The following is a 12,374-nucleotide window of genomic DNA, read 5'->3' as shown; positions in this document are numbered from 1 at the left end:
TTATCAGTACTGAATTCATCCCAAAGGTCTAAACTCTAGAGTTAGGCAAACTGACTCATGCCATACTGGGTTCGATGTGAATATTCCAAATTGTTTGGTTTTTAACCAAATGGAAGGTTACCATATTTGGGTCTCCTCGTGGTGCCCGGCGCTCTCCTGGTGATGTCATGATGCTTGGCATGCCCATGTGACTGCTGAGGCCCAATCACAGGCCTCAGTGGTGACCCTGGGTGCATGACATCACTAGGAGGCTGATATACATTAGAGGCTTCTACATTAGAAGAATATGGGGGAAATTTATTATCCAATGTGTACCAGTTTTCTGGCGTAGATGGATGACATTGTGGTGCACGTTTGGTATAAAGCCATTTTTTTGCACAATCCCCATTCAGTGCCCTGATTGCCACTTTCCACGAATATGGGTGGATCAGGACAGAGAGCAGGTGGTGACACCTTGACCTGACATGTTTATTATAATTCTCGAACGTTTTTTGGTGTGAAATATATAGGAAAGCTACACCAATTCCTTACCGCTGTACATTTCCATTCTGGTGCATGGGTGTGGGCCGGACACTCCTGATAATTAAGACATTCCTTGCACCAATTGGGTTATTATTTTAATTATGCTTACTTATATAGCGCCATCATATTCCGCAGCGCTTTACAGAGTCCCATATAGGGCTCACATTCTACATTCCCTATCAGTGTGTCTTTGGTGTGTGGGAGGAAACCGGGGTATCTGGAGGAAACCCACGCAAACACTGGGAGAACATACAAACTCCTTGCAGATGTTGCCCTTGGCAGGATTTGAACCTAGGACTCTAGTGCTGCAAGGCTGCAGTGCTAACCACTGAGCCACCGTGCTGCCCTATATATATTATAGCTATATTAAAACTGGCACACACAATCTGCCCTATTTCCATTCATAAGTATAGTACATACGTTATACAATGCTGCATAAGGAGTAAAAGATAACTAAGACTTGTGTGAAACCGGTCTAATGCTAGGGGGCGTTCACACGGTGGAAAATGAGAAGGTATAGATATTCATTTTCCACCGCCATTTCTCATGATGGGGGTGTCGACGCAGGGTATCGGCATTGAGTCGGGGCCTTGCGCTGCTGATTAGCCGAAGGTGAATGGGTCTCATCAGCAGGGAATCTCGAGACGCGGACTCCACAGCTGAATCAGCCTCAGCATCCACAGCAAGATGGAGCAGGATGCTTATATTTAAAGCGTCCTGTTGCGATCTCTGCCCGCCCATTGATAAGTGCATCAAATTCCTATGTGTGAACAGCCCCTTAAAGGGATTTTCCAGAGCTAAGACATTGATGGACTATCCTCTAAGATATTAGATGGCTCTGACGCCAGGACCCCACAGATCAGATGACTGAAGTGACATCGGCCTTGGGTTAGAGCTGTATCTGCATGTCCATTCATTACTTGGCCTGTTTACAGCTCAGATAGGCCGCATTACCAAGAACCGTCACGTTCAATGTACTGTAGAGTGGGCAAGTAGTCAGGAAGCGGCATGAAACAGCTGATCTGATACTGATGACCCCTCAGTCATCGCAGCGTTTTGTAGTACTTGCAAAGTGGGGATCGGATTCATGCGAATCCCATCCCCACTTTGCGGAAAAAATTGCAGTCTGGACACACTGCGATTCCCAAAACCGTTGCGGTTTTGAAAATGGCAGCATGTCAATTATATCTACGGAAACTCCGGCAGCTTCCCCGTAGTTATAATTGTAACAAAGTCCGCGGAGGAAAACTCTGAACTTTCTGTTCAAAGTGCTGTGAGAAGAACCGTGATGCTTCATGCCGTAGATATAATTGACTGCTGCCATTTTCAAAGCCACAACGGTTTTGAAAATCGCAGCATGTCCGTGCTGAATTTTTTTTTTTTTTTTTCCCTTTCCGCAAAGTGGGGAACATGCGGAGAAGAAAGTACTTCACAATCTACTTTCCTGTCCGCATGACTCGTGCGGAGATCTCACGGCAAGAATACGGACCCCATTATAGTCTGTGGAGATCCGTGTGCTTTCACTGGACAGCGCTTGCAAATGTGGATTCCCCGAACGGATTACCAAATGCAGATGTGAACGAGGGGTTAGCCTCATATGCAACAATTCCATAAGAAATATTGGGCAGCATCCTTCAGGAAGACCCGCTGCTGATTTAGTAGGGTTTAACCAGTGCCCTACTAAGCACCATGCTGTAATATGGAATGTTCTCACATGTAAAGCACAAATGTACCTGCTCTCTCTTATAGAAAGCAGAAGGTAACCACTTCAAAGGAGCTGCCATGAAACATTACAGATCACATCTTCTGAAATCCTCACATCGTGCTGCAGGTTTTGGGTCCAGCAGCTTCTATTTTTACACATTTTCAGAACATTCTCCCAGTCCTGGTTGGAGCTTCAAAGTGCATGGAAAGGACATCAAAAGCATTCGTGCGTTTTTGATGTCCTTGTGAATTTTTTCAATGCTTTAGAATCTATTCCTTTTCTTGTTTGCACATATTAAAGAGCCCACTAGCTCTGGTTTTTTCATGACCACCTCTTTCTGCTTAGGGCTAAGGCCCCACATAGCGGGACGCAGCAAAAAAAAAAAACGATGCGGGGAAAACCGCAGCAGTAACACATCATGGTTTTTCACACAGGGCTTTTCAGAAAAATTCCGTAGAGGATTCCTCAGCAGACTTTCTGCGTCTATTATATTATATATATTTTTTTGGCTTTTCCATAACTATAATTGACAAAATATGATTTCCCAAGCTGCAACGGTTTTGGAAATCCCAGCATGTTCACTGCACTAGGGTTGAACCGATCTTGAGATTTCAGGATCGATTTTAAAATCCGATTTCCGATCATTTTTCAGCCGATCCGATTGTGAAATTTGCTCGATCGCCGATCTTTCCCGATCACTCAACCCTAGTCAATGCTTCTCTATGGGAAAAATCTCTTTTGGGGTTGAGCCAATCTTGAGATTTTAAAATCCAATTTCTGATCATTTTCCAGCCAATCGTGATTGTGAAATTTGCTCGATCGCCGATCGGAACCCGATCGCTCAACCTTACTTTTCGCATTGTGTGGATGGGGTTCACTATAACCCCATTCACTTTGCAGGGATTGTAAGACGCTGTGTTTTCTTCGGCAGTTTTTCCACCATGGTCAAACTGCGACGTTTTCGCCCTTCTGGCCTAATGGACTGTTGCAATCATGCCCATCTGTAGCTCATCCACAGGATATGCCAGAAATGTCTAATAGTTGCCAATCCCATGGCTGGGACCTGCACCTATGTCAAGAACATGGGTACATTGACTCTTCATCCACTTAATAAGGTGGCTGCAACATCCAGCTGGGTGAATAAATGGTTGCGATGTTTTTATGGCCACTTCCTATTTTTTTTTTTTTTTTTTTTTTTTTTTTTTTTAGATTTTGAGCTCTGTATTGTTATATTATATGGTTTAGGTTTACATGAATATTTGATACCAGAGATAAAACCAGAATTATTTTCAGTAGATGAGGGTCTGATGAGGTATGAGCCTTTGTACCTGGGCACAAGCAAATTTGCTTGGGGTGAAGGACTACATATGGTTCATTGCTTTTCGGTGAGATAAAGGAGATGGGCCAGAAGGTGGTCCATATGTCTCGCTCTTCAGCTTCATACTAGGACCTGTTCACATCTGCTGTGAAACATCTGCTCATATTAATCTCCATAGATTGTGTACAATGTATCTTTATGCACAAGTAATGTTTAATAAGTCACCTACAGCCTTGTCCACCTTGATCATAATAAGGTGACCTGCATATAAGCGGTCCTAGAGACCATAAAAATCTATTAGCTGCTCCTCACTTTGTATTTATGGGGAATACTTTATAGAATTTTTTTTTTTTTTTTTTTTTTTTTTTTTTACCCTTTAGTCCACATTTAAGTGCTTTTTACACCAATTTTCTGGTACTGTTTGTGCCATTTTTTGGGCACTGATGGTTCTGGAAATATCCTTTAAGATGACATTAGCATTACACGGGGTCATCGATGTTTCATCTTTATCTTGATCACTCTTGTGGCTCCAAGGACTATATATCTATAAACATAGGTTTTGGGTCGTAAGTACCACGGCAGCCGCTGCCACAGGGCACGGGACATTAGGAGGCTCGGCGGGCCCCTGACATGGAAGTATGTCATTTTCAGACCCCAGAATATAATGATTGTTGGGCCAGGAGTGGCGAGGGAACGTAAAAAAAAAAAATAAAAAAAATCACTGTTACTTACCTCACCTGGCTCCCGAGGGCTTCGGCCCTGGTGGTGAGTCGCATGGGCCAGTTTCATTATGCATTGCAACACCGGCTGGAGTCAGGTGAAGTCTAGTCCAACACTGGAGATCTACAGTGAGTGTGCTGGAGCAAGGGAGAGGTAAGTAATGGTGTTTTTTATGTTTGCATCCTCCTCTGGGTCTCTGATTATTATACTCTGGGGTCTGAAAAGAGCCTAGAGTATAATAATTGTTCATGGGTGTCCACAGTGGGCATAATACTGTGTGCAGGGGCCACAATACTGTGTGCAGGGACCACTATGGGGCATAATACTGTGTGCGGGGGAGGCTGGGGCGGCTCCATGTCAAATGTTCGCTTTAGGGCCCTGCCATTCCTAGTTACACCACGTATGGGTACCTAAGAGCCCTGTCGGTGTCATACACTATGTTTTATAGATGGGTTCCTACGAGTGTTAAACACTATCAAATTTCTAGAGCTCTAAAGTAAACTCAGCCGAAGTTCTCAAAGTGAATTTATTGTGCTCTTATGTCTTCAGACCCCAGAGTATAATAGGTGGAGGCCCAGGGGAGGGTTTTTTTGTTTTGTTTTTTTTTTAAACAAAAAAAACAAAACTACATCATACTCCTTCTGTTACCTCTTCTGGGGCTCCTCATGGAGTCCGGCACTCTCTCTCCACCTCCTCATGCTCCTAGGATTACCATTGATGCCTTAGCGGTAACATGGGCATGCCAAGCATTATGAACTACTGCTAGAACCCTTTTTTTAGTAGTTAGTAGAGATGAGTGAATAATATTCGAAACTCTATTTTCGAATACCTCGCTCCATAGGAATGAATGGGAGCGGCCGGCGTGCTGCAGGTGTCAGCGACCAGCGCTTAACCCCTTCGTGATTGGCCGCTCCCATGAATTCCTATGGGAGCGGAGGTATTTGAATCTAGGATTCAAATACTATTCGCTCAACGCTAGTAGTTAGCAGTGTTCTGCAAGGAGTCTGACCAAGCCAGGGGTTTGGGGCTGTCGCACTGCCTCGCCCCTGTTCACTGCCAGTTACCTGTTACATGGTTATCTAGCAGTGTACATCTGGTGCCTGAGGCAAAAAGTGAAATGTTGCCCACCATGTCTATTGAATGCAGCTCAGTACATACATACAATACACGCTCAATTTATATATGTGCTATCAAACTGCTCAAAGAGCATACACTGGGTTCTAGAAAAGAATATATGAGGTGTATGGATATCATTGTATTTTTTTCTAACCACCACAACTAGTTTTGACACTTTATCACTTGTTTTAAAGGGAATGGAACAACAATGAAACTTTTTTTGTGTGTGTGTCCCTGCATTCAGGTATATACTAAGGCAGTATATACATATAGACAGTCTTACATGTACATACAATGTCCTATAGGCTTGTATATACATAACTACCTATGAAGAGTTCATATACAGTAAATGTCTATATACAGTATATGACATACATAATAGCATTTAACTTCTTATTCTGTGGATGGGGCAATAATGAGCATATAGATAGACTAGGGGTCCCACTTTCACCTCCATTGCCTCCAGGGCCTCTGGGCAGCATCATTAGACATTAGTGGACACTCGTGACTTTGTGCCTCCTGTAGACGCTGCCCAGTCCTCCTGCTCTCAGACTTCTCTAGTGTTCTTCAAGGGTACGAGGAGGATCTACCCTCACAATATCCTGCTGCTCCATTGATCATGCCTAGTTTTTAGTTATATCTGCCATATGCCACCTTCAGCTGCTTAACAAAAAGATGGAAGTGGCATTGGGCAGCCATATTAAATTTAACGAAAGACTGAGCAGAATGTTCGACCCTGCTACCACCACTACAGCTTAATACAGTAGATCCTGGACTTCTACTACATGTCAGTGCTATTGCCACCCTCCTCCTCCTATTCTCACAAGCAGGTGCCGCCTGAGGCAAGATGCTCAACTTGCCTCATGGCAGAAGCGCCCCCTGGACTCAGGAATGGGTTCTGACATAGAGATAGTTCAGAGAAAGTAAGAGATCAGATTCCCTTGACAATCCCTTTAGAACCAAGGAAACTTTTTACCTGCATTAAAGTGTAGATTACTATATACGAAAAAAAATTGAGGGCTCATACTTCTCAACACCCCCACAACTAGAAAAATGCTGTGATTTGTGCAAGGTACAAGTCATGTAATATCCAGAAATATTGTGTACACGCTATACTAATGGTTTTATGCAAATTCAGTTCTAAAGGTTTAAAGGCACTTAAGTCTGATTTTAATTTTTAGGTGTTTTTGAATTGATATAATATGGGAAGTATCTGTATATTTCTATCCTTTCCTAGTCTGAGTCTGCAGTAAGTATAATAAATCCTTCTGATTGATGATGAAAATATTCAGCTGCAGAACAAATACAAAGAATTCTTCTGAATGTCTAAACTATTTAGCAAGTCGCGATGGCCTGAGACTTTGAACCTTGTTGGTTTTCCAGGTTTTCTTTGGTCTTTCAAGTGTTCTTATTCTGGGCTTCATTGATCTCCTATCACTAATATTTGCAATAAAGAATATGCAAATCTATTCTCCAGGATGTAATTAGGAGAACAGTGACTCTGTATGCTGCCCTCTAGGGGCAGCCCCCTTAACATCATGCATGACTCGATTAATGAGCCTACTGACATAATGCGGGGATTATTGCCAAACTAGTATTTCTATTCCAAAAGGAACATTGGAAGAATATGCAAATCTGACTTCCATGATGTAATTAGGAAGCCAGTGCCTCAAGAATGCACACCAATAGAAGGCGCTTCCTGAGCATGTGCAAGTCTATCTTCCATGATGTAATTAGGAAGACAGTCTCAGTCAAGCAAGCCTATAGAGGGCGCTCCCTTTAACATCATCCCGACCTTCTCAGAGGCCTTTGTTTGCAATGATGTTAGGATTTTACCAGGTACAGTCTCTCAGCCAAGCACAGCTGTTTCGATGTTCTTGCATCTCATCAGCTTGGTGCAGAGAGGACTGACCTGGCAGAGGTGAGAGGCTTAGACAGGGTTGAGGGGATATTGTCACTCCATAGGGAGAGAACCACCATTTAGGTGTGTGGAGTCTTATTACAGATTCCCAGCTATGGACAGTGCTATTTCAGTCTTTTGGACCTCGTCAGCATAGCCTAGGGATACTAGTTTGTAAGAGTGAGACTATAGACCAGGGTCAGAGGATAATCTGTAATATTTGCAGATGACAGATAAACCTCAGATTGTGTATTGCATTGCCTTTCATTTAGTTCTTGATGTATATAAATTATATACAACTTATACATTTTTATTTTTATCTACCAACCATCTACTTATTAGAATTGCTGAATGTGTTGTTACAAATCATGTGCATGAACAATGACTTTATGTTAAAAAAAAATGCAATGATTTAATTTTTTTTTTTCCCCTCTCCATTCAATCTCTATTGTCAGTGAAGATCCCTTTTGGGTCTTGTCTGTAAATAATCCTGCATGCCTAATTTTGATGAATTCCTGGGGTAAATAAGTAATGTCATGTCATCTTCCCTTCAGGTGCATGTGACAGTACCGCAGCTATGAGTGGCATTTTAAAGAGGAAGTTTGAAGAAGTTGATGGATCTTCACCTTGTTCTTCTGTCCAGGAGTCAGATGATGACATCTCCAGTAGTGAGAGTGGAGACAGCAGTGACAGCATCAACCCATCCAATTCCAGTCACTTTACACGTACGTCAGGTTTTCACTTGTTTACTGTAACTGTTTTGGCAGCGACGAGAATTAGTCAAAAATCACCCCAAAAAGAACTCTGGGAAGGGATACAAATGTCCTATAGATTGTATTCTCCTCCGTACGTTATTGGTGACAACAGCATTTTATTGACTAAATTAAATTTTGTTATAATTGGTTACATTTGGTAGAGATGTAAAAAAAACAAGGCTCAGTTCACACCATTGTATCTCATTGTTGTTAGCTTCGGATGCATATGCCGCACACAACCAATGTTTCCTTTTGACGTTTGTAATGTCCATAGTGAGTGGAAGGGGAAAGTCTGTTCTCAATTCACACAGTGAGGGGCTCGTGTCTTGTCACAGCCTCCACATATTTGCAATCTGCTTTCTCTGTGCACAGGACAGAACATTCTGCACATCTTACAACGTGTCCTTTTATCTACTTCTTGTATCATAGTGCTCATACATACATCTGTAGAAACCAAACAAAGCAACATTTCGAAAAACACAAATGCAAAAATAATTTTTAGCCCAAAATATATAAGATTCAATATATAACCTGCTACAAAGGTGTTCATCGTCTACGTTCTGCCCCATCTGCACAGGGTGGCTTCCAACACCTCCTACAAATGCACATTTTGCCCACATCGGTATAATTTCCAGGTCTATTTTGCAAGTAACAGACAGTTGGGAGGTCTGAGATACCAATATAACATTAAACATCATGTTGGGTATTATGAGGTCTAAGGGAGGGTTTTGTAGACCTGCTCTGTGCAAGATGGGGAGTGGATAAGCCATGATCTCTTTTGTTGTCAGTAGTGGATATTATGATTGTTTAGTGTTATCTTCTATAGTAAGGGTGCATTCACACTGAGTAAACGCTAGCTTATTCTGAACGTAAAACACGTTCAGAATAAGCGGCGTCTAAAGCAGCTCCATTCATTTCTATGGGAGCGGGGATACGAGCGCTCCCCATAGAAATGAATGGGCTGCTTCTTTCACTCCGTGCAGTCCCATTGAAGTGAATGGGGAGTGCCGGCGTATACGGCAAGCTCTGCTCATGCCGGAGCGTACACGCCGGCACTCCCCATTCACTTCAATGGGACTGCACGGAGTGAAAGAAGCAGCCCATTCATTTCTATGGGGAGCGCTCGTATCCCCGCTCCCATAGAAATGAATGGAGCTGCTTTAGACGCCGCTTATTCTGAACGTGTTTTACGTTCAGAATAAGCTAGCGTTTACTCAGTGTGAATGCACCCTAATACTGTCACTGATGCCAATTCTGTGTTTTCTTTGCAGCAGCCATCTCATTTGTCAGTGTCAGTGTTATTCGGGTTAGTGGGCAGGATGAAGATTGCAGAGTGTTATATATATATATATATATATATATATATATATATATATATATATGAATAAAGATGGTTGCATGGCAAATAATATTTTTTGGCAACCCTAAGTTGGAGCTTCATTGTTGTAAAGTAAATCCATATACATGGTGTCTGTATACCGACCCTTTGAAGCCTATATATGGCATTAGAACGTTCCAGAAGCCGCCTCGATACTGTCACGCCAACCACTTTGCCACTAGTCCTAGTATTTGCATGAATGGCATTGAGGACCACGTCAGACCGTTCTCCTATAAGTGAAGCAACATGAATAATTTACAAGCCAAATATCTTATTGTTGGTCTCTTCATATTTCCAAAATGTCATCCCCAGCCCTGCACTCAGGTTGAGTTTTGTGTATATATGGACTCTGACCTGTGCTTGCTGTAACTTACTAGACTTCTTTTTTTTCCATTTTTTTTTTCTCTTCTTCTCCTACACGGAGATCGCACCATACAAAGCAATATTTTTATAAATTAGAGCAAGGCAGTTTCCCCTGCGAGGAGCTTAGTGGCAGCCTGCCAGTCACAAGGCAGCACTTGGCATCCGCTACCGTTTGGCTCATGCTGATATAGTCTTAGACTCTGTATAATAAGCCAGCGATTTCTTGGAGGAAAAATCCCTCCATATGAGCGTATAAATATAACTCGCCTTATCTCTCCAAAAACAGAGTAAAAAAATTAATTCTGTTATACAAAAAAAAACAAAGGTTTCTTCAGGTTTGATTCTGCAAATCTTCCCTTTATTTCAAGGATTTCTTCAATGTATAAATCTGTATGTTCTGTCACAATTATGTGGCCCTATATTGTAATGCAAATGACAAGGCGGACCATGTGACAATACTGTCAAGTTAACTCTCAAAGGGTTTGTGTTTGTGTTTTCTTTTAATGTCGTTGTCAATGTCGGTGTGATCAAGACTGTACGTCACAATTGTTGTCATCGCTGTCAATTATTTCCAACATCCACAATTCTAATCTGTACATTTATATCATTCCAAAATGGTATACGGCTCTATCATAGAGGGTGAATGTGTAGACTCCGCTCAGTTTCCTTAGATTGTGGATGGGACCTTCATTCTAGTTTTTGTGTCATTTCTTGTTCAATGTTCCCATAAACGATTCAGTGATTCTGCGCTCACGATGGTGAGTCGAGGAGAAGGTTAGACAATGGACGTGACTAGATACTGTTTAGGTCTGAGACCCCTGTATGGGCGTAACTACAGGTAACAAACATAGCAGCGGCTCTGGAGCCCATTTACATTAGTTTACTGGAACAGAACACCTGCATGTGACATCATTATAATTATTTTCTATATATACTGCGATGTCATAGTGATTGTTTTATGCATTATCTCTGTACTGTGACATCACTGTGTGTATTATATCCCTGTACTGTGACATCACTGTGTGTATTATCTCTGTACTGTGACATCACTGTGTGTATTATCCCTGTACTGTGACATCACTGTGTGTATTATCCCTGTACTGTGACATCACTGTGTATTATCTCTGTACTGTGACATCACTGTGTGTATTATCCCTGTACTGTGACATCACTGTGTGTATTATCCCTGTACTGTGACATCACTGAGTGTATTATCCCTGTACTGTGACATCACTGTGTGTATTACCCCTGTGCTGTGACATCACTGTGTGTATTACCCCTGTACTGTGACATCACTGTGTGTATTACCCCTGTACTGTGACATCACTGTGTGTATTACCCCTGTACTGTGACATCACTGTGTGTATTATCCCTGTACTGTGACATCACTGTGTGTATTACCCCTGTACTGTGACATCACTGTGTGTATTACCCCTGTACTGTGACATCACTGTGTGTATTATCCCTGTACTGTGACATCACTGTGTGTATTATCCCTGTACTGTGACATCACTGTGTGTATTACCCCTGTACTGTGACATCACTGTGTGTATTACCCCTGTACTGTGACATCACTGTGTGTATTATCCCTGTACTGTGACATCACTGTGTGTATTACCCCTGTACTGTTATGTTACTGTGTGCAATGGAGACCAAAATGGCTGTACACTTTTCAAGCTGTGAACTTGCTCTTTAACCCTGAAGTCTGATCTTGGAATCTATCATAATAATATGTATATGATAGACACCATGATAGTACTTAAGGGTTGAAGCCTGGGCCACACGAGGTGTAAATGCCACAGTGGAAACTTCATGGGGGAAAAAAATGTGACGTTTTACAGTCTCTGCAAGGTGGATGGAAGTCTAGCAAATCCTATCCACACCTTGTAGAAAAATATGCGCAGTGGACACTTTTTGTGATTTCTGAAACCATTGTGGCTTTGGAAATCACAGCATGTAAATTATCCCTACAGAAATGCCGGCGGTTTCGCTATAGGTATACTTCAAGTAGAAAGTTCTTTCTGTAAAAAGCGCTGTGGGGAAAAACCATGATGCGTTGCTGCTGCAGTTTTTCCTGCAGCGCTTTTTGCTGTGGCCCGCTATGTGGGGCTCGAGCCTAAGGTGGTCACGATGAAAGTTTTTGTATGGGGCCCCATGGTTACTTTTACACCCCTGCCTGGACTCTTGTCTGCTATTAGTAAACATCAGGGTAAGGCCACATGATCCATCGAGGGGGGGGGGGGGGGGTGGATTAGAAGAGTTCAATTGTTCAATTTTGTTTGTGTGAGGGTTTTTTTTTTGTTTTTTTTTGGGGGGGGTGTTTCATGGTGACTTTCAGCAGAACAAGTGAAAAGTCTTAGGTTATATTCACATGATGGAATCTGCAGCTGATTCTTGAAGTTGTGGTCAGCCACAAATTTAATCTGGAAATCTGCCTCCCATTGTTTTCAACCTATCCTTCATCTGACACATATTCACTAAGTTTTGATGTATCTGCATATTGTTACGAAAACCTCCTAAATTAATATCCATTTTATCTTCCATACCTTTGGTATCCCAGTTTCCATATACTTCTATACTGCTGGTATCATAGATAC

The 12,374-nt window shown here is 42.1% G+C and overlaps 1 protein-coding gene across 2 annotated transcripts in view; it reads left to right on the top strand.

Moving 5' to 3' along the window:
- The window catches only part of CSRNP3 (cysteine and serine rich nuclear protein 3), a 73,836-nt gene that overhangs the window by 49,104 nt on the left and 12,358 nt on the right, over positions 1-12,374 (top strand). For both annotated transcript variants that reach the window (XM_075284225.1, XM_075284224.1), the window contains exon 2: positions 7,836-8,006. In XM_075284225.1, coding sequence (XP_075140326.1) covers positions 7,859-8,006 — 148 coding nt within the window. In that variant the 5' untranslated portion in view covers positions 7,836-7,858. The remainder of the gene's footprint in view (positions 1-7,835; positions 8,007-12,374) is intronic.

The sequence above is a fragment of the Leptodactylus fuscus genome, chromosome 8 (assembly GCF_031893055.1).
Source record: "Leptodactylus fuscus isolate aLepFus1 chromosome 8, aLepFus1.hap2, whole genome shotgun sequence".
NCBI classification, from domain to species: domain Eukaryota; kingdom Metazoa; phylum Chordata; class Amphibia; order Anura; family Leptodactylidae; genus Leptodactylus; species Leptodactylus fuscus.
This window is presented reverse-complemented; position numbering and strand designations above follow the sequence as displayed.